Here is a 22,606-nt window from a genome sequence, read left to right as displayed (position 1 = left end):
GTGATGGGGTTGCAGCTGGGTGTAGCTAAGGCAGAACCCTCCAGCTCACCCCAGGCAGGACCTTCCTCCCCACCCTTCCCAGCGCTGGCAGGTGGTGGCTGTAATTTCCCACCCCAGAGCTGCCGTGAACTGTGATGAACTTCTGCTGCAGCGTGAGGTTCTCCAGAGATAGAGCAGAGAGCAAGGGGCACCCTGTGTCTGACTTGACCGGCTAACATCTTGCTGACTCCAGCATCCCTGGGAGAGCTGTTTTGCTTCAATCCTACCCTCACCCCCTGTTTGGAAGAGGCAGGGTCCAGGGCAGGGTTAACGAAGTGCCTAATTACTGCTCCCAGGTGCCTGCCAGGCTGTCAATTAGAAAACAGCTTCAAAAAGCCTCCCCACCAGCATGGCAGAAGGACTGGGTGGGTTGGGGTCCTGGGGAAGAGCGGTCCTTGCCTGAGCCTTGTGGCTGCCTGACAGTGACAGGATTGCTGTGAGCCAAAGGCTTGGAGGTACTGGGTGAGGAGGAGAGCTGGGGTCCCCTTGTGGGTGGGACAGGGGAGGGTCTGCAGGCTGGAGCCCCACATGTCTCCCTGCTGGGGAGGGCAGTGAAGACAAGCCTGCAGCTGGCTGGGTTCCACCCTGCCTCTGCATGGTGCTGGAGCAGGGCTTGAGGGTGATCTCGTGTGGCCACAGGACCCCTCTCTGCACCAGGGATCATGCTCCTGGTTAAAACAAAATAATTTGTCATCTTTACAGGCCTTTTCCCACCTGGGAGCTGCCCCCGGCTGAATTATCTTTGTGTGCCTGTTGTGAGGGAGGCATCCGTGTTCCTGTGTGGGTCCTCAGGACCCAAAGCCAGTGAGATCCACTGGCTCTGAGGTAAAACCTGTCCTGTTGAGGTGAAACGGGGTGCCCTGCCATCAAGGCAGGTCCCAGCCAGGCTCTCTGTCCCCGAGCAAGAGTATAGGAGTCCCTGGAGGTTTGGGTGGTGGCAGCCAGGGCGCATCGGGGTTGTCCTGAACCCTGGCATGGTGCAGTGGACCCTGCCAGCCCCGGGGAGCGGTCTGGGGCTGAGCCCCTCTCTGAGGCAGGAGGATGGCCCCAGCAGTGGGGTGCGTGCACGGCCCCACCTCTGCCAAGGGGGGTTGTCACCAGTGACGTCTCAAAGCATCGTTTTCTTTTTTTTTTTCCCCCCTCCTGTTTCAAAAACAAACAAAAAAAGGGAATTTCTTAACTTGTGGTCAACTCAAAAAGGAGAAGCTCCTGCTGAGGGAGCTCTGGGGACAGTGCCCGCAGGGAGAGGCGCCCACTGCTCGAGAGGATCCTTCAGCCGCGTTCCTGCTTCACGCTGGGACCACCACGGTCCCTGGGGACATGGGTCCTGCTCTCTTCCTGCTGCTCACCACAGCTGGCGTCTGGCACGGTAGGTCCACCAGGCCCCTAAATCCATCTGGTGTCTCCGTGCTGATCCAGGGCAATTTTGGGATGTGGAGAGGGTTTCCTGGGTGTGTGGTGCAAGGAGCGGTGGCAGCCTCAGTGAGGCTGGGGATGGGTCAGTGCTAAGGTTGGATTGATGGGCGCTTGGCTGCCGGTGGTGAAGGGCAAAGCTGAGCTCCCAGTCCTGTCTACCAACAGCATGCTCTGGGCTGGGACCATCCCTGCGTCTGGAGGCTGGTGTATGAAGCAGCCACTGCTGCTCTGGGTTTGAGGAGCCTCAGCATGGGCAGTCAGCAGGCAAGAGAAGACATCTGCTCCATGGCACAGCAGGGAAGAGACATCAGCCTGGCATTTAGTGCAGACTTGGATGTAGCAGCTTTCTGAAGACCATCCAGAGCTGGCTGTCATTGTAGAGGGAGGACAGTGGTGGATGCAGGGTGTGTTGCTGGTCTGTGCTGGCTCTGGAGCCCAGCTGTGCTGAGGGCTTGCTCTTGGCTGCCTGCAGCACTGCCAGGGTAAAGCTAAGGTGTATGGAAAGGTGCATGTAGCGTAAGAAGAGCCTTGGAACTGGGAAGGTGGGAAAGGGAAACTTTTTGCTGTTTGTGTCTGAGCAGGGGTTAGGAGGAAGGACAGGTTCAGCATAAAGTGTGTCCTGAGGGAAGCTGTCTCTGGAATAACAATTTGCCCAAATGGGGCAAGAGCTGGAGATGCTTGGTCTTCAGGTCAAAGAGTTGGGAAAGTCGGCTGCACCAGCACCTTCCAATGCACCTTGTGCCTGGCTGGAGATGGCTGAGGATTGCTGCTTTCTGGTGGTGCTGGCATGCACAACAGGGCTGCAGAGGCAGGTGTTTGACCTTGTGACAGAAACAGAGCTCAGGCAGCCAAGGAGGGAAAGGTGAATACGCCTGGTTTTTGAGGCTGTGGAGATGGCCAAGAGGCAATAACCCATCAACCTCAAGAAAGAATCCCTAAGCTGGTTTTGAGGTTTGCAACCAAACAGAAAGAAACCAGTATTACTAATCTCGTGTCTTAAATGCTGGCAGCCTCTCGGATCTTGTGTGACACTTTCCTTCATTATCCTTTTGAGTTTGCTCCCAAGATGATGAGGCTATGGTGGGAAGTCTCCCCTGGAAGGGGACAATATGGGGGAAAGCATTTGGCATGTAACAAGGAGGCAGCGGATCCCTCTTAAGCCACTGCTTTGTTCATATTTTCAGCCCAGGAAATTTGCATCCTTCTTGCTGTTGCACCACATGGCATTTTACTTCAAGTCACATCTTTGACATGCTGAGGGGGATTTTTTCAGGTCTGCTGTGCTGGGAACTGGGTTATGAAGGCTGCAGGGTTTTTAATTTCTTTTTTTTTTAAGGTAATAGGGACTAAGCGTGTCTGATGTAAATTTGTGACAGATAATAATGATATCTGTCAGGATGTCTCAGAAGGTTCCTTGAGGCACTGGGCAATGCAGGCCACCAGCTGTGACATTCTCATCAGTATTTGTCTGCCATGTCACGGTGTTGGACACATGTTTGTCTCAGTACCATCACTGTTGGCCTTCTGCAGCACAAAGCTGCAGCATGCCAAGGTTGTCCAAAGCAATGGCCTCAAGCTGGGGCCGGAGCCTGACTTCCTTCTCCTGCCTCTTGGATTGCAAGTGCATCTTCTGAGAGTACCCAGGGCTGATGTGGTATGAACATTGCGATCTGGGCTGTTGCTGGAGGAGTGGCGGGGGCTCAAATCCCAGCTTCAGAGCAAGCAGACGAAGGATTTGAAACCTGATCAGCTGGTATCTGTGTTCTTGGCCATCTGGAAAGGTCTTCCTTGGCTTGCTTTCGTTTTCTTGTTGTGAATGAACCTAATCCTCTGAGGTAGAAGCCCCAGGTAGAGAAGTGATAAGAACTCTTCTCCCCATCCCCTGCCCCCCAGAACCTGTAGGTGACAATGGGGAGGGCATCCTCAGAAACCCAGCTTTTCCCTCCCATCACTGAGGAGGGAGCAAGGGGAGCTCAGGTGTGGTATGGGTCCCTCCCAGGGCAAGACCTTAGCCTAGTTATCCCACAGGACCAAGTCAAAGTCCTGATGACTGGCTTCTGTGCTAAGGTTCTTGAGCCTCTCTGTCTTACTAGCCTTCACTTCTCCTTCCTCACCCTTTCCAAACCCTCAGCAGCGGAAAGTAATGTTTTGGCTGGCATGGGAGAGGCAGGGACAGAGCCTGCAGCTGTAACTAGAGGTCATGGTTACACAACCCAAGTGTGGTAAAACCTTTGGCCAGCAGTTACTGGCAATGCTGCGGAAGCTGCTGGAGAGCAGCAGAGACATCCCTGGGCTTCGTGCAAGATTGCACAGTGGTCAGCAGGGAGAAAGCCTCCCCCAGCAGCCCTGCTTCCCCATTCTGGAAAAGGAGCTGCTGGTCTGACTCATCCCCCAGCACACATGGAGTGGATGCTTGGGTGGTCTTCACCTGGCATTGTCCTGCATTTGGTGTCTTTGCCCCATCTATCCTCACTCCACTTGTGTGGTTGTGCCATTGACGGGCATCTCCAGCGGTAGCCTGAAGGCTGCTGGCTTCTTCACTGTGAAGAGCACCTAACCTGAGCCTTTTCTGGCCATAGTATCTCAGGAGTAACTGGAGGCTGAGGACAAGAAGGATGTGGAGTGATGTGACTCTTGTCTGTCTTGTCTTCCTGCTGTGACCAAACCAAGGACCAGTTACAATATGGTCTTTCCCTGAGCCAGTTTGCATGCAGCTGTGAGACAAAGAGCTCGGCTACCCCACTAAATGGTGCTGAAGCCTTGAATGTGGAGGCATAGCTAAAGTGGAGGGTAGGTGAGGGAAAAGCATCCTGTGAGAGTGTAAAAGCAACAGCAATGTGGCAAGCCCTGCTAGAAAACGCAGCTTAGCAAAAAGGGAGGAACATCATATCTCAGATATGTGGAAAATGTGGCTTTACAAAGGATTCTGGGATATGTTTCTCTCCACTTTGGGAATAAATGAGGCTCTTCCTCTTTCCACAGAAAGATAAAAGGATCACTAAAACAAAAAACACCCCAGGGAGGTAAAATGTCAAACATTCCATGCTCTGAAGCTCCCTGTCCTCTGCTTCCTCCCACGGGGCCAGCAAGATTGACCCAGGCCTTGTTTGGGTTTCCCCTGGGCCACTGCATTGCTGTCGTGACCAGCAATGCTCTCCCAGGCTTTGAGCTTCATGTTCTCCTCCCTTCGTTGCACAGAGGGAGGCACCAGCCCAAAGCTCCTTAAATGACGCACTCTGAGGGATGGGCCCTGGTGTTACAGCCCTGAGCACAGCTGGTGGCACAGGACACACGCAGCCTTCCTCGCCAAATGAGCTGTGGGCAGGGGTGGATGAGGACAGATGTGTGCTCCTTGGCTGCTTCTGCTGGCTGTGTACAGCGACAGTGCCCAAGGCAGCACCTGGGAACAGTTTTGCTTTAAACTGTCTCCTCTACCCATGAGCGTAAGCAGCCTTCTCTTCTCTCCTCCCTGCGCAACATCTGGCCATGACACCCCTTTCCCTGGAGGGATCTGCAATGTGGCTGGACTAATGGTGCCATTATAGGGTGCTTTGCCCTCTCCTACTTCCTGATGAATTAGGGTTTTTATGTTCATTTGGACATCAAGTCTTTCAATTAAAGAGCTGCTGTGAGTCCAGAGCAGTCTCCTGCAGAGTCTGAGGCATTGCAAGACCAAATTCAGCCCCTGTTTCTGCTGCCACCACCTTGGAGGAGCACTGCCTGCAGTGACCTCCTCTGCAAAGATCAACGAATTGATAAATTGGGCAGCTACCTTTATGCTTTGTAGTATTTGAACCTGTGTGTGTGTCCCTTTAAAATGTGAGGATGGGTTAGCAACAGGGAAGGAAAGCAGAAGTGGGAGAATAGCCCTGGATGGGGGCCGGAGCGGGGTGCAGACCCCCGAGCACAGATAGCCATTTGCAATGTGTTTCCTGTCCTCCCCGAAGGCCTGGCGTGGGGGTAGCAGCTCTGCTTCTTCCCCAGCCCCGCGGCACTGATTCATTTCTCACTTCCCCCAACCCTAAATATAGGTGATGACTCAAAGAACTCGCTGATGCGGCAGAACAGGGAAAAATATTTCCCTCTGACACTAAGGGCTGCAGTGGGACCCTGGTTCCCCTTTATTCAGCCAGCAGAGAAGCCATCTTCAAAGCAGAGGTGGCATCAAAAATCCAGCTGGGCTGCAGCACCAGTGTTGGCATGTCCTGGTGTGCCGTATGTGCAACTACGGGCTTTTGTGAGCCATTTAGCTCTTCCGTGCCTCAGTTTCCCACACCCAAATATGAATAATAATGCTGACTTGCTTCATGATGATCTGATGGTACCTGCAAGGAAAACCCATTGTGTGACTCTACAAGGCAAATGTAGGTGTCCTTCAAAATCCACTGCCTGGCAACCAAAAAGCCAGTCTTCCCAAAAGACATGCGGAAGCCTCCCAGGTCTGCTCTAGCTCATCACAGCACCAATGCACCAGAGAGCCCCATCCACTCGGCTTAGCTTAAACTTCACCAAATGGTGGTGTTACAGGCTGGCTAAGTTCATATAGTAGCTCTATCTCTGCCACAAAGGGAAAATTCTTGCAAGAAGAGGCAAAACCCAACAGCAATAATTTCCAAGATAGCATCTGGCCTAATCAGCTCCAGATGATTGCTTTTTCTGTCCCAGTGCTCTGAATGTTCACATGTGGGGTTTTCTTTCTTCCCTGAAACTCATACATTGGAGCATCAGGCCATAACAGCCTGGTGGGATGGAGAATGGCTGGAGTGACAGGGGACAAAAAGCTAGTTTGAATCCCAAGCTCAGCCTCTTCCTGCTGCTGAGCTACTCTGTGCTTAGCAGCGTGAGCTCCGGCAGAGCATCATTTGGGATCATTCTTGCATCCTTACTCTTTCTCTTTTTCCTTTGTAGTCTCGGCCTCCCCAATGATCAGCCCTGACCTCCCTGCTCTGGTTGTCAACACGGGTGATCCAGTTGCCTTGCACTGCTCAGGAGAGTCCGAAGTTGTATGGAAAAGCCGAAAGGATACACTCAGCAACCACACCAGCAGCACGCTCAGCATTCCCAAGGCCACTTACAGGGATACGGGCACCTACAAGTGTGCTTATGTCAACAGCAGCGACACGGGCATCGCGACTGTGCATCTGTTTGTGCGAGGTAACCGTGCTTCCCTCTCCCCACGTGGGCTGGCAGAAGAGCCTCCCTTCAGGGAGCACAGCCACCACACAGGTCCTCTCTGCGGCTGTGGTTGTGTGTGTGTCTGGGGGAGCAGCACAGGCTACTGCGAGGGCAGTGGCTCACTGGCAACCATGGAAGTCCACATACAATGGGGACCGTGGCTGAAGCACTGGGGTAGAGTACAGAAAATCTACATCTTATGCATATCTTTGAAAGGCCTGGACCTCTCCCTCCATTTCCATTGGCTTCCCTCCCAAAAAAACCAGTGAAGAAAGTCTGTTCGGTGTTGTAATGAGCAGTGAGATCTGGAAATTGGAGAACTGTATTGCCAGTACCCCAGACAAGGGCAAGTCCCATGAATCACATCCTCACTGTGTGACCTGAAGCCCAAATATTCTTTCACCCCAGAAGTTATGCTGTGGTAGCTCTGCCACTTGAGTTCACCCCCTTCCCTTGTACCAGAGGAACTGTGCTGGGCAGGGAAACTGGGGGTCTGAGAAATAAAACTAACATCATGGTGAAAAGTTTAATCAGAGGTAAGTATACTTCTCAGTCTGTCTTGCCTATGTACAGTTGTGAGTTGATTGCTGTGTTCTCCTCAAATGCCTTAGCTGGAGTTGGGCTTGTCGTGTGAGTTTTTGGAGGCTGAGTCAGGCAGGCGTTGAGCAGGGCTGCCCCAGCTTAGAACTCCCACTGGGCAGCAACGCTGGAGACTTGCCTTTGCTGGAGTGTGTTTCTCAGCTTCAGTGCATTTTCTGATCCCATTTTCTGGGCTACCTTGTCCCCTCCGCAGATCCCAGAAACGTGTGGTACACCCCGACCTTCCGGATCTTCGTGACCAAAGGTGGTAATGCTGAGCTCCCCTGTCTCATCACGGCCCCCGAGTACGGATCCAGTGTGACTCTGATAATGGATGATGCCTCTCGTCTCTCACCCGGGACCAACTATTCTTTCAGTGCTGAGAAAGGAATAACACTGTACAATGTGCAAAGCAAGCAGAAGGGCTCTTACCGATGCCAAGCAGTGATAAATGGAAAAACAGAGAAGTCATCAAGAATAAAACTGATTGTGGAAGAAGGTAAAGCTTTGGGGTTGCTGCTGCCCTCAGGGAGACAGCAATAGCTAAGCTGGCTACAGCAGATAGCTACGGAAAAGCTCCTTGTCAGTGGTAGGAAAGAATGTTTGAACCTGTAATCATTAAAGGGTATTTAATGGAGGCAAATTAGCTCCTTCAGGTGGTCTCCATGGGTTCAGCAGTGTTCAAATCTTTGCAGGCCCTACAGCAGAACAGAGAAAAAAGTCTACCTATCTCCTTGATGTTCTGCAAGTCCTCAGGCCCTGATGCTCAGGACTTAACCGTGGCAGAAGGTTCCCCTTCCCTTTCAACCCACAGTGCTGGCTGCTGTGCTCTCCCCTACCTGTACTGTTTCCCATTGACACATGCACAAAAAGGAGTGATGATCACTAGGGAAGGAGAAGGCCAGGGGTAAAGAGATTGAAGAGGATGGAGAGGAGAAGGTAGCCAGGCCATGGGGAGCCTCCAAAGCACACAGGGTCATTGGACCAGCTGACGTTGAAACTTTCCCTGCTTGCCTTTGTGTAGTGCTGGAGAAGCCTGTATCAGTGATGATGGACCCTGTAGACCATGTGCGAATCGTGGGCGAACCTTTCACAGTCACTTGCAGAGTAATTTCTCCTTCTCACAAGTATGACATCAGATGGGTGACAGCAGCAAAGAGTGTAAGTTGTGCAGGTTCAAGGGGGTATCAGGCTTTCCTGGAAACTGGGAGACATAGGGTGGTCAGAACTGTCCAGACCCAAGTCACCTGCAGCAAAGCCTTGAACTGCCCAACCAAAGCAGCTATTCTAGAAAGCTGTAGAAATCTGAATATGGCCTTCTTTTCCTTGGGATGACACAGGGTTAAGAAACACCCGTCTGTTGTCAGGATCTTGCTGCAAGAGAGAAGGAAAGTATGTTGTCTCAGCTGAGTTCATTGGGCAGGAGCCACGGTACCTACTAAGGCAATATTTCTGCACACAGCCCTGCGAGGGCTTAGAAAGCAGCAAACCTGTTCAGGACACACAGTTCCCCCAAGAAAATATATGGGTGAAGAAAGGGAATGCATGTCAAAACCCCTGTGGTGCTGACTTCTAACTGCTAGATGATTAGATAAGGTTTGCTAGGAGTCCTTATTATATCTGATGCCCTTATTAAGGAGCTAAAATAACAGATGAGATACATTTGGATCACACAGCATAAGGCCAACTTGCAGTCAGAAGGCTGACAAAAGCCATAACCCTAAATGCTGTGAAATATCTGCCCTGCATACTTGAGTCGAATATGCCTCTTGGTCTCCACACAGATGGCTTTTGGGGCTCTGTAACAAAGCTTGGTAGCCTAGAAGAGGAGGGGGTGTGTATGTTTGTTATAAATATTCATTTCCATCCTCTGTCCTCCCAAGAAATGGCCTGATGTTCCCTCCCTGTCTGACAGGTCAAGAGAACTAAAAAGCCTAGCTTTGAAAATGAGAGCTACTTCATCAGCGACATCCTGTCCATCCCAGCGGTGACCGTGGAAGACAGTGGGAAATACACTTGTATAGCTAACAATTCAGCAGGATTCAGGAATGCCTCGACGATGCTGCAGGTAGTAGGTGAGTGCTTCCCCAAAAGACCAGGAAGGTGTGGGCTGAATCACACCTAGCCTCGAGTATTTGCCGCCTCTACCTCCATCCTGTTCCTAGTTTTGTTGCTGGAAACATTGTTCTCGCTTGTTCCTGAAGTCTTGTGTGAGAACTGTGGAGCTGCTAGAAGAGGAACGGATGTTCCCTCCACATCTTGAGAGGCAGGAGGACATATTTTGGATTCTGGACAAAAATTCATCAAGCAGTTGTCCAGTTTCTATGGGTTTATAAACAGCTTCAAAACAAAAAAGAATGGGGCAAGGTTATGCTGAAGACCAGGAAAGGCTGGCTAGCAGGAAGGGAAAGCCAGATGAGCAGAGTATGGATCTCTGCCTCTTCCAGTAACAGATCCACGTAAGAGGATTCAGGTCTATTATACACTGCTTTGTATCCCAAGGTGGAAAATTCATCCTCACAGTTTATTTGCTGATGACCCAACGCCGCTGCATACCATGGCTCAGAAAGACGGCTGCCTCTGAGTTGTTTCCAAGTGAGAAGCCAGGAGTTTAGCTAAGGAGCATGTCTTCTACAGACGATCAGGAGACACAGTTTTAGCCTCGTCACTTGTTAGGATATGGCATGTAAAACTGCTTTCTCCGTGAGAGTTCACTAACGTTTTCTAGCTCTCCTCAGGCAGAGTGTAATCCAAGCTGCCATGACAAAGTAGCAACTTAAAAGTACTCCTGTGGCAACACAATCTGTGTAATGCCCCATCCCCTCCTGCGGCCTCCCGGCTGCCCTCTCCTATAATGGTCTGTTTATGAAGCTGGTATAAGCTTGTTTCAGGTCTCTGGACGTGCCTGCTGATGGTCATGCTCTCCTCCATCCTGCAGAGAGAGGTTATGTGTTCCTGACCCCAGTCCAAGCCACCAGCCAGGAGGTTGCTTTGGGAGAGAGTCTGAAGCTGCAGGTCCACATTGAGGCTTACCCAAAACTTCTCCACTGGCGCTGGGAGCACAAAAACTCCTTGAAGAAATCTGGGAGCACCACATTCAACAGCCAAATGATCTCTGGAATCAACTGGTACGTGCTCTTTCTCTTCTACTCTCTCCATGGCATGTTTCCAATGATGCTTTCCTTGTGAGAGAGGCAGACCCCATGCTACTGGATGACAGAAAACTCTATGGGTTTAAAGACAGGAACTCTTCTGCCTTTGTCTTCTTTTCCCAGTATTATTAGCAAACCACAGTGAGCAGGTCTGATCAGGTCCAGGAGGGCACCACCTCTGCCTAACTTGGCAGCCTTCTCTTTAGAAAACCTTGTGGAAGTCACTGTCACAGTTGTGGTCTGGTTGTTCAAGTTTGCACTCTCCTTGCAGGAAGAAATTGAAGGGGTAGACGAACAGTACAAAAAACTGCATTCCCTTGCTGCTCCTCAGACCTGTGCCATGCTCTGTGGTCTGGCCAGTGTATGTACTGACTGGCACTGTACGCCCCACGTCGAGGGGAGCCAGAAACGTTGTTATGTGGATAAGACCTAATGGAGGGCACAGCCCTGCTCTTCCAAAGCCTACAGCAACTGAGGCCAACAGGAGACTGAAAGAAAAAGAATCATTCCATGGGGTGGGGTGTTTTGGCAATTCCCCTTTCATTTTCTTAGAAACCCAAAATAATCCACAAGAGGAACTGTGGCACTTGGCAAGCGTGATGGCATTAGGGTGAATTCTTTCTTGCATTGCGATCTGAGGAACGGGCTGGGGACAGAGGGGAGTGGGCACTAGGGACCATGACTTGATGGGCTAAGAAATAGAAGGGATAACGCATTCTGTCAAAGGTGGGAGGACCAGCATCCTCTAGCCCTTCAAAGGCTATGATTTAGATGTTAAACTCTTCTTTCTGGCTAAGCGTTTGTCCACTCATGGCGTTTCAGAAGTGCTGTGCACTTGGTGGCAAAAGGTCTTTCCTCTGAGGAAGATCAGACCCTCCCTGCTTCCCCTGAAGAAGCAAGCAGCAGGCTCCCCTCATGGGCTGGGATTAGCGCTGGGAAGCGTTCAGCCAGTCCCGGGCACGGGAAGCAGCTGCATCTCGCTGAGCAAAGGCTTTGTGAGTGCTGGAGTTTCCTCAGCACAGCTTTCTGCACGGTGTTTACTCTCTCTGTGTGAGCAGGTACAACAACACGCTCTTCCTGAACCGCCTGCAGGAAGGAGAGGGAGGTCTCTATACATTTTATGCCTTCAACAATGAGACCAACGCGTCAGTTACCTTCAGTATTTCTGTGAAATGTAAGTGCTTGGCATTGCCCGTTCTTTCACCCTGCTTGCCCTGGGGCTGCTGCCCAGCTGGATGCAAGGGGAGTGGGGTACAGGGTGCTTCCAGCCCAACACCTGCAGGACACACAGCCAGACTGCGTCTGAGACCCAACCCAAACCTGTGTAGCACAGGAGTTCCTGGTGTTTTATTGTTGCACATATGGAAAATAAATTTGAACACAGGGAATAGGCTTGTCCTCTCGTCATAGCATTCATTATTTATCTGCCTTCCCCAACAGCTCCTCCAAGGGTCTGCAAAATCAAGGTGCCGGCCAATGACTCCAGCATCCTTCAGTGCACGGCCATCGGCTACCCTGCCCCACGCATTGAGTGGTACCAGTGCCCTGTTCACTCCGACAGGTAAGAAATGCCCAGGAGACTGCCCACCTCCAAGGTGCTGTGCTGGCGTTTGCTGAGCAGCACGGCGTGGTAAGATAGCAGAGCCCATTCAGTAACAGCAACCGGGATGTTGCTCTGCTAATAAAAGAGGTTCTTGGGGACTGTCTGAGGAGGGGGCAGGTACTATTCCAAAAATCTGGAGCTTGAAGAGTTCAGTCACCTGTGATTCATGTTCTCCCAATGCTTTTCTGAGGAATGTGTGGGTCCCTTGGAGAAGTGCCCTGGTGTAGGTTACTGTGGAGCTACATCCTGGCTGGTCCTAGTCATCTTCGTGGGACCTCCAGAGGTCTGCCACTCTGCAGAGCAGAGGTTTACTGAGCTGCAGCGTGATGGGAGGCAACCGCAGCTGCCCAGACAGGAGTGGTTGTGTCTCAGTTCCAGCCCCGTTGAAGGAGGGAACTGCTGCTGCTGCAGCTACATAAAGGAAGTTAAGGCTTTGTCTACACAGGGCTTTGATGTTTGGGGAGGGGTCTTTTAACTGAGCAGTGAGTAACGTGTTTCACAGAGCTGCAACCCTAATTCCCAGTGTCTCCTCTCTAGTCTGATACAGGCACCAATTCGCTTGTGAGCAACTGTGCTGCAGAAGAAGGCTCATTCTCTCCTGCTTGGTGTCTCTGCAGATACGACGAGGACTATAGGTTGCTGCTGAACGACTCCAGTCCTCAGGTGGTGAACATGTTGCCCTTCCAAGAGATGGAGGTGGAGAGCATTATCCCATTCCAGGAGCTGGGTGCCAATTTCACCATCTGCTGTGTGGCCATTAATGGAGAGGGCAACGCTTCTGACATGTTTCACTCGCTCACCATCACCAGTAAGATACAAACCAGTAGCTTGGCGGAGCGGGGCAGAATCTGGGAGCTCTGGGGGGGCTCATCTTCCTATACGTATATCCCTACTGTCTTGCAAGAGAGGTGGAATAGATTCTGCAAGCTCTCTATCCTCACAGAAGGTGGGAGGCTTTGGCATTTTCCAGTCTGAGGAGCCATGTGGGAGTTGCTGGCGGGGCATAGCCTGGTGCCAAAGGCTGAGCCATGCCACGACCACCTTCTAACTGCAGGACCTAGCTCCAGGGCACAGCACAGCCAGCTGTTGCTCGGTCCACTGGAGTCCTGGGGTTGGGTCGGTTCTTGCTGTGCAGATCTCGGTACCCAGTCAGTCTGACCTGCACCTGGTAGTCTTTGTGTGGAAATTGGGGTGCACGGGGGGAACAATTGCAGCTTTGAGCTTGGCATCAGGAACTTCCCTCAGTTCCCAGCAGCTCTTTTGGGTGTCTCTGAGGCCGGTGCTGGGTTGTGTTGCACACAGGGGAAGCTGAAGCGAAAAGCTGGGCAAAATGGTTCCAGAGACAGGATGGAAACAGGAGTGTTTTACTCATCTGCATTTTTTTTCTCCTCCAGGAAGTGTCATGGCCCCCCCAAACAAGCTCTTCAGCCCCGTTCTCTCCACCTGCATAGGCACGTCGGTCCTGCTGCTCCTCCTGCTCCTCTTCCTCCTCTACAAGTACAACCAGGTCAGATTCCCTGTCGCATAGCAAGGGCTGCAGGGCCTGCCCAGCCTCAGAGACCCCACTGCCTCTGCTGCCAGCCACAGGCAAGGAGCCTTCAGTGTGGAGGCACCAGCCAAGCTGCCTCCCCCATCATCATCTCCGCTGCCTCCCCCATCATCATCTCCGCTGCCTCCCAGCTTCTCCCAGGATTTTTCTGCTGCAGGGCAAGGCTCATGCACCAAACCCAGTGTGTTAACACCTCTCCCACCCTGGTCCCTCAGTCCTGTAGCCCAGAGGTCTACGTGGATATTCCTTGGTGTCAAAGGTGCTCCTCTGTGCTGTCAGTTGCAGCTGGTCTTGCTCTGGTCACCATGAATCCAGGGAGTGAATTAAGGAGAAAAAAAAAAAGTGGTTTGCAACTTGTATCTATTATTTATTCTCCTCCCTGCTTTATAAAAAGCTGTCTTTATGGGGAAACAGGATAGTGTTAGAAGGTGTTTGTCTCCAGGAAGACTTGGTCACTATTTTTATACAAGAACTTGCCCCTTTTTCTCTGCAAGACTCATTTTCAGCATTTAGATTCCTTCTCGGTTGTTTCCATAAACTGTGCCAATCAATAGCTACCTCTGCTTCATCAGTGGGTGAAAATTTCCTGTTTCTCAGCTCTCCCTTTTGGCACTCTTCCTTTGACAGCCCATCAAGGCTGCAAATTTTGCAGCAAAGTTCTGGTGCTGGTTGCCAGAAGATCCAGAAGACCGCTCTCCCAAAGAACAGCTTTGCAGGCAGCGCTCTTTGGTAGTGCAGAGAGAGAGGTGGACGGGTATGCAAGCACAGCTCTGAAGAAACAGCTTTTACGAAGGTCTTGCAAGCCCAAGAGAAGCAGGATGTGTTTATAAATAATCTTGTCTATCTCAGCCATGGGTTTTTTGAGCCCTGGCTGACGGCTGCAGTGCTAGGTGGATCACGGAGCAGAAAGCAGCAATGCTCACGCTCTGGGAGCAGACAACAGCAAATAAACTGATTGCATGTAGCATTCTTTGAGGGATCTCCACCAGAAACTGGGCTGCTTGGAGCATCCTGTCTGGGCCCTTCTCAACAGCCTGCATGGGCACGAATGTTCAACTCTCGGGCGAAGAAGAAAGCAGTGTGGGGGAGGAGACAGACAGACGCTTTGCATCAGGACTGCAGATCTGTTTGCCTCGGTTTTTGTCCCTCGTGCCTGTGCTAACCCAGCTTTGAGCATCTACCCATACGCTGCATCCTTCTCTGCAACTGCCCAGGAGAAGTGGTGAGGAGGAGCGTTTCGGCACACACCTCCCGGTAGCTGGGGCATGAGGTGACTGATCGCGGCCATGGTCGCTCCACCCATGCTTCCCTGTGTCTGTCGTGATGGACCCGAGACCAGCTTTGCCACTCTGGTTGCAGGCCCTTGACCGTCCTCCTTGTACAGGACCAAAGGCCACACACAGTATTCTCACGCCAAGCTGTTTCTGTGCCTTTCTCTGTATTTGTGCCTCCACCTTGGCTCCCTCACCCTCTCATCGTGAATGACAACACCCAGCACAAGCTGGCAACTGCCTCTGCCCACGGGCTCCAGCACCGCTTTTCTCAGTGCTTGCCTGGTTTCTTCTGCCTTGAGATTCGGGGGAACGAGAAGAAATGCTTACTTCTGTTTCTCCTTTTTTTCCCCTGTAAGGGAAGCGGGGCAGGGCCAGCCACACTCTTCTGCTGTGCTCAGCAACCCAGGGTACCAAGGAGGGAGATGCAGCAGGGACACCTTCCTCCGGCACCAGCTGGGCACGGCTGAGCCGCTGCTCCGGTGCGATGGGCTGGCTCTGCCATCCTAAGAGAGGGCAATGGGCTACTTTAAGTGAAAGCAGCAAAAGAGCCTCCCTGAGTCATGGTGGTGACTTGAGGGGACTTTGCAACAGCAAAGGGACCAGGCTGTCCAGACCAAGCCTCTCTCAGCCCAGGTTCAAAGCAAGAAAGATTTGATGGGCTGAAACCTGAGTCTTCGCTCTGTGCTTGCAGGGTGAGAGCTAGCGTGCATGCTGGGACTGGGGAACCCTCAGGACCTGAGGAGCATTGAATAACTGGCCTCTCTTCCTTACAGAAACCCAAGTACCAGGTGCGGTGGAAGATCATCGAGGCCTGTGAAGGGAATAACTACATCTTTATTGATCCCACTCAGCTGCCATACAATGAAAAATGGGAGTTTCCCAGGAATAACCTCCAGTTTGGTAAGAAACCTTCCTTGCTGCTTGCCTGGTGGCATGCAGCTCACCACAGAGCTGAAATGCTCCAACAGACAGAGCCAAAGCACCTGGGAACCATCCAAAGCTGCATCCTGACATTACAGGAACATCCTAAACCAAGCCTTGCCACCCTCTTCCACATAGGGTGGCAAATGCTAGGGTACAACTTCCCTCCAGCCCTCCATTGTTCCAGGGAAGGCTGAGAGGATTGTGTCCCTCCTCTTGCATCTGGGGTCATTCCTCATGCATAGAGCTGGTGAGCCCATGTTCGGACGTGGCCTCTTTCACACCATCTATGCTCACAGTAGACTTCCCCTCGGATGCTAACCAGCTCTTGACTAAGGGATGTGTCATCTTGTTTGGGCTTAGGAGGGATCCCCACCCACGAGACATCCTCAAGGCTGTGTGCAGCGCAACTGCTCAATCTCATTCTATAAAGCATCTTACAAGCATGTTTTTTCCCCCTCTGCAGGAAAAACTCTTGGAGCAGGAGCCTTTGGAAAAGTGGTAGAAGCCACCGCTTTTGGGCTGGGCAAAGAAGACTCGGTCCTCAAAGTGGCTGTCAAGATGCTGAAATGTAAGCCAGAGCAACCCGGAAAGGCTGAGATCCCCCAGGCTCCTTTGGGTGGGATGCAGTGTGTGTTCACCGCATGTGTTTGTTGCTCCCAGGCTGCAATATCTACTTTTTTAGATGTTTCTGTGATAAGCACTGGGTGCTGGAATCACACTGCTGTCATTTTTGTGGACATGTGTGGCCAGAGGCACAGACAGAGGACAGTTTCCTCTCTGAGTGTGTCTCCTCCTTTTGTTCCATCTCTGTCTACACATTTCTCTGTCCTCCTCCATCATCTTTTCCCTGTCCCTCCCTCACTCCTTCACGCAGCCCTTCTCTTTGTCTTGCAGCATCAGCAGACACAGATGAGCAGGAGGCTCTCATGTCTGAGCTGAAGATCATGAGTCACCTGGGACACCACGAGAACATCGTTAACCTGCTGGGAGCATGTACCTATGGAGGTAGGGTTCCACAGCCCTGCTGCCCTCACGGTCCCTTCCTGTCGCCTGCTCCTCTGAGTCTCAGAGCAGAGGCAGCTGATGAGCTCGGTGGTCTTTTTTGAACCTGTAACTTTGCGAGGGCCTGTGGGCTAGCTGTTTCCAGCATGGATTCTGCTGCCCCACTTCCTAAAGAACCCTTTTTGCCTCTCTCCCAGGCCCAATCCTCGTCATCACTGAGTACTGTCGCTATGGAGATCTGCTGAATTTCCTGCGGAAGAAGGCTGAATCCATAATTATCCAGGATTCTACCCTGGATACCTCTTTAGACAGTGCTGCTGATTACAAAAACATTGACCTAGAGAAGAAATACATCCGCAGGTAGGAGCGGAGCTCAGGTGGCCACAGGGCTGAGCAGTGCAGGTCCCGGGTACTTGCTGGGAGAAGCGTGCAGAGGGCTATGCTGGGGAGACGTTAAGGCTGAAGGTCTGGGGACTTGCAGAGTACCAGCACGTAGAAGCCAGCAGGGTTGTGTGTGTTTAGACTTGGTTACAGTTCCAAGTTTTTCGAAGTCTTTGACAGCAGCCGTTGAATACCCCACAACAAATCCAGGTTTCAATCCAGCCTGCCCTCCCACAGCCTGGAGTTGCAACTCTTTGCCTTCCTGCACTGTTGGGCACACGGGTTTTGTAGTGCAAGAGGCTGAGTGCCAAGGGCGGTCCCGTGACAAAAGGGGAGGGGTGCTTGGAGCCCCACACCCCAGGGCACCTAGGTCCCATCTCCGAATCAGCTTCAACATTGACTTTCCCTCTGCCCTTAAGCCTCTAGCTAAGCCACTTCTTGCAGGCAGGGATGTGGTTTCTTCTCTCAGTGGCCATGGAGAAGGGCAGAAGGTACTGCTGGAGGGTTGCTAACAGCCTGCGTGCATCTCTGTTGCTTCTGACTCAGTGACAGTGGATTTTCGAGCCAGGGTTTGGAAACTTATGTTGAAATGAGGCCTGTGTCATCATCATCATCTTCAGCGTCATCAGATTCTGCACAAGTCAGAGGTGAGTTAAAGGCTCATCTCTGCGTCGTTATCACTTCTTTAGTCTGGAAATCCTGTGGGTTTTAGTTCTGGTGAATGCACAGCCTGTATTCTTCGCCAGGTTTGCAGCAACTCTGAAACTTCGCTTTGAATTTCAGGGAAAAGCTCAGAGGAAGAAGATGAAACCAGGGAGGACCTCCGTCCCCTCAATCTCTCTGACCTGCTACAGTTCTCCAGCCAGGTGGCCCAGGGCATGGCATTCCTCGCATCGAAGAACGTGAGTGCCAAGAGGACAACTTCCCCCAGCACCCCAGCAGGCATCAACCCTCCTGTCTGCACGAGGCTCGGGGTGTTTTTGCATGGGGTGGCCAAGCTCAGGCAAGCTGCTGCTGGAAATGGGCCTCCCTGCTCCATCTGCTGGGTTCAGCCACGCTGGGCCACAGTGACTGGTGTTCCCATCAGAGCCTTTGCTGGGCTCTGGGTGGGCCATCACAGCAGGGCAGCGTTGCGGGGGAAACCCAGGGCTGCACATCATGCTGTCTAAATGTTTTTTTTCCCCAGCTTTTACAAGAGGTCAGGAACTTTGATGCGAAGCTTTCTCACGCTGGCAGGTTCCTTGCTGGCCCAGGGACGAGGAACTGAAAGTGGCCGTTGAGCTATCTGCCAATGCTGGCTTATTTAGAGTACCAGAGAGTAACTATGACCACGTCGGAGATGAGGGCACAGTGTCAGCAGCCCCTGGTCCTGAGCTTCCTTCCGCAGGGAGGATGATGGCCCCGTGAGCGACTAAAGGACAAGGCATAAAATGTCACAATGTCCTAGCGTTGAGAATGAATTGGTTGGAAGAGAGCCTGTACTCCTTGTCCGTGACACTGTGCCACGTACAGGGGCTTTTCAAACAGTGCACGTTCCCCTTGCCTGTACAAGTGCTGTTTTGGTGACCTGGGCTGCGGGGGATTAGCTGGGACTGCTGGGGATGTCGGCTGGGTCTCAGTCACCCTCTCTTCTCCCCAGTGCATCCATCGTGACTTAGCAGCCAGGAACGTGCTCGTATCAGACGGACGGGTAGCCAAGATTTGTGACTTCGGCCTGGCCCGTGATATCATGAATGACTCGAACTATGTGGTAAAAGGCAACGTAAGTAATTAAAATGGGGACAGGAGAAGGTACAGGGCAGGGTGAGGCTGGAGCAGGAAGGACAGGGCGTAGCGTAAGCTGCCAGCTTGTCCCAGTCTGCAGGACTCTTTGCTCTTCCAGGCCCGCCTGCCCGTGAAATGGATGGCCCCCGAGAGCATCTTTGACTGCATTTACACAGTGCAGAGCGACGTGTGGTCTTACGGCATCCTTCTCTGGGAGATCTTCTCCCTTGGTAAGAAAGAAAAGAGTTTGCAAACCCCTTCTGTTTTCCATAGCTTACTGCTGCCCTAATATGCCTGCAGAAAAGTGTCCAAGAAAGAAGGAAGGTTGACAAAAATCCAGGTTTTATCAGGGCTATAAAATAAAGTTATGCTTCCAGAGGGCTCATTAAAAACAATGGATCCTGGATGAGCTGCTCTAACTCGGAGCTCCCTGAGACCTAGCAGCCCCGGCTCAGGCGATGCTCCAGGCTGCCGCTTCCCACACCACGAGGCTGGAGCGTCAAAGCCTCTGCTCCGAGAGCCACCTCAGCTCCTGTTCCTGTCACAGGTAAAAGCCCATATCCTGGCATGGTGGTGAACAGCAAGTTCTACAGCATGGTGAAGCAGGGGTACCAGATGGCCAGGCCCGACTTCGCTCCGCTGGAAATGTGAGTGGGTGTGCGGAGATGCAGGTGGCGGGTGACAAGGTGGGAGATGGCACAGGGCCCTTGGTCACAGCCCTGCCTGCTGCTCCCAGGTGTGTCTGCCCTTGGTGTCCAGCTCGGGTCCTACGAGGCTGCTCTTGCTCCTGCAGGAAAGCAAGGCTTGGGGCAGTCAGTTATGATGCTCCATCCACTCTGTCCCCTGTTTATGGACAAGAAGATGGGAGGGCTCACGTTCTACGTCTGCATTCCCGAACTTGGTGGATTTTTGTTTTTTTCAGTCAGCTACTTTTGACCGTAGGACTGTGAGAAGACAAGCCTGAGTACGTTACAGGAGGGGACTGAGTTTAAGCTTTACTCCTTCAGTACTTTTTCTTAAGCTTAAACTCATTCCCCTCTTGTAACCTTGATAGCTTAATTTGCTGCATCCACTTCTGTGCTCACCTTTCGCTGGAGCACTGCACACGCACTGACCACGGGTTTTATAGCCAGGAAGACAAGGGACTGCTCAGGACCGTGTGCCTGAGACACGAAGTGCTGCAGGCAAGAGCCTGGGGGTGCAGCCCCCCCAGCAGCACCGTGCAATGGCCCTGTCCCCATTTGGCACTGCAGGTACAGCATCATGCAGGCATGCTGGAGCCTGGAGCCCACCCAGAGACCCACCTTCGACCAGATCGGCTGCTTCATTCAGAAAGAACTGGAGGTGCATAAGGAGAAGGTGAGGACCTTTGGAGAGGAGAAGGGGGCAGATGGGCTTCACCCCCTGCATGAACATAGCTCCTGGACAACCCTCCTGGTGCTGTCTCTTACCTTTAACTGATGGGAGCAGTTTACTGGTGGTGGAAAGCGCAGCAAGGCATCCAGATTTGCCCATGCTGAAGGGTTAAGTCACTCCCCACCACGACCAAAGGAGGCCGGACGCAGAAACACAGCTGCTTTGCAGCAACCTCGACGAGTATCGATATGGGTAGCGCTACAGCAGCAGCCCTGCCCCGTGCCCCTGCGTTCAGCATGCAGCTCAACACCGCGCTGCCTCGTGACGAGCTGTCCTGCAGCTCCGTAACGCACAGCCTGGCCTGTCCTGCCGGCTGGCCGAGCCCTGCGGGCACAGCACAGGGTAGTGTTGAGTTAGCATCCCCAGCCCATCATCTGTGCAGAGACAGATGTCCTGCACCATCCAAGGGACTGAAACACACTGGAGGGGCTTTTCATTTTTTTGCTTTGAAGGACTACACCAACCTCCCATCCACTGCTGAGGCAGACAGCGGCTGCGATACATCTGGCTGCTGTGAGGAGTCCTGCGAGCAAGAGGAGAGTGGCCAGCCCCTTCTCAAGAGCAACAACTACCAGTTCTGTTAGCTGGTACCACCGCCCCGGGGTAGACCCCTGCCCTCCCGGCTCTGCAGAGCGCACGGCTCTGCTCTGCCCTAGGACACAGATGCCTTCTGCTTTGGCTCTCCTCTCGGTGCTTTCTGAAGTATGAGCGTTACCGACTCCCTCACTGCAAGGACAGCGCTGGAGTGACTCGAAACCAAGACTTGCCACGGGGTCCCTAAAGTCTTATCTCCAGCCTAGTGTAGAGTTGTTAGGATGATAACGTGCTCCATCTCTGCAAGGTACAGAGAGTCCCTGTCGCCTACCTTCCCCCAGAGGAGGCTGTGGGGTGTTGGGTTGTTGTAGTTTTTTTTATAATACAAATTGCAGCCAAGTAAGGTATTTCCAAAAGCCCCTCACATGACTGAATCCTTGTGTTCTATGAGCACATCTTGAACTTCCAGTCCCCAAAGCTGGAGCTGCTCCCCACACCAGCAGCAGCCCTCTTTCTTGGTGGTCCTGCTCCCTTCCCTTTGTCAGTCTGACCCTGGATGTTGCAGAGTGAGTGTTCAGCTATAGGTAAAGCCTCTACTTAGCAATAAATATGCATTAACCTCTCAATTCCTCATGCAATCTACCTCTCTGCAGCTGATGCTTCTGCAGGGGTTGTTTGGGTGCAGCGAGCCAGGGAGCCCACCCCAGGGTTATGTGAATTTGTGCCCAGTAAGAGGACAGAAGGGCAGTTATTTCTCAGGTAAAACACAGAAGTAACCAGCGCTCTTCCCTGTGAGCGCTGCACACAATCCCAATCCAGGAAAGAATGGCAGCTCGAACAGATCTGGAAATGATCAATGTAACACATATCCTGCAAAACTTCTGAATTATTAAACATGTAGCAATCACTGCCTTTGTCACAATTACAGATATGCTCTTGTACATATTTTCCTGAGTGTATCTTTAATAGTACAGCTGAGGTATTTTTTTTTTTCATAAGCTAGGGCCTAATGCCCTTAAAGTTATTTCTCATTTAGCTCTTGTTCAGGGATACTAACACCACAGCCACCCGGTCCTGTGTAGCTATTGGAAGTAGCTAAAGACCCTTCTCAGCTTCACCTGGGTGGGTACAGGATCAGTATTCCAGGTACAAGCACCAAAAGGGCTCACACCAACTACAGGGGGACAGAACTACTCTGTTGCAGTGGCCTTTGTCATACTGTCAGCGATTATGTTGTGTCCCACTTCTGATTCTATTAAACCTGGTTTTATACTAACACCAAGCGATTCATTCCTCCTTACTAAATAAAAAGCTAATTCATTTCTATCTGTCAGCATTATAAAGAATAAAATAAGATGTTTAACAAACAAGTCTCTTCTAGGGCTTTAAGGACTGTTCTCAGAGGGGAACGGAGCACAGCGTGGGTGGTGCACTGACCCATCCTCTCACACCCTGCAACTCTGCTCCAGTTCCTCAGACACACTTCTCATTACCAGTTCTCAAAACCATTCAATCCTGTGTAATGCAAAAAAAACTTATTAAAAGCAAGGTTCTAAAGCACTTAGCTCTGACTGGCCTGTCTGTAACCGAGGAAAAATGAAGTAGTCACCATGCACGGATATAACAGGGCAGGAATTTTGATTGTGATGATGAGACATCTGACAGCGGTCACTGTGCCCAAGACAGGTGTGTGGCAGCAGCCTGCGTGGAAAGGCAGTGCAACGCCAAGGGCAGCGTGGAGGCAGAAGGGCCCTGGTGACCAGACTCCAGCTTACTGCAGCGAAACCTCCAGTAGCAA

The 22,606-nt window shown here is 52.0% G+C and overlaps 1 protein-coding gene across 1 annotated transcript; it reads left to right on the top strand.

The window, feature by feature from the left end:
• Window positions 1–1,236: 1,236 nt before the first annotated feature.
• CSF1R (colony stimulating factor 1 receptor) lies at window positions 1,237–22,368 on the top strand. The gene is made up of 21 exons (XM_075441671.1): window positions 1,237–1,408; window positions 6,364–6,609; window positions 7,424–7,708; window positions 8,234–8,370; window positions 9,125–9,284; window positions 10,148–10,337; window positions 11,420–11,535; window positions 11,802–11,922; window positions 12,582–12,772; window positions 13,359–13,471; window positions 15,561–15,687; window positions 16,175–16,279; window positions 16,606–16,716; window positions 16,911–17,073; window positions 17,641–17,741; window positions 17,878–17,996; window positions 18,734–18,856; window positions 18,977–19,088; window positions 19,406–19,505; window positions 20,112–20,217; window positions 20,727–22,368. The coding sequence occupies exons 1-21, from the start codon at window positions 1,360–1,362 to the stop codon at window positions 20,856–20,858; spliced, it is 2,907 nt and encodes a 968-aa protein (XP_075297786.1). The 5' UTR covers window positions 1,237–1,359; the 3' UTR covers window positions 20,859–22,368.
• The last annotated feature ends 238 nt before the right edge of the window (window positions 22,369–22,606 follow it).

Source organism: Opisthocomus hoazin, chromosome 22 (genome assembly GCF_030867145.1).
Source record: "Opisthocomus hoazin isolate bOpiHoa1 chromosome 22, bOpiHoa1.hap1, whole genome shotgun sequence".
Taxonomy (NCBI): Eukaryota; Metazoa; Chordata; class Aves; order Opisthocomiformes; family Opisthocomidae; genus Opisthocomus; species Opisthocomus hoazin.
Note: the sequence above shows the minus strand (reverse complement) of the source record. Positions and strands in the feature narration are given on the sequence as shown.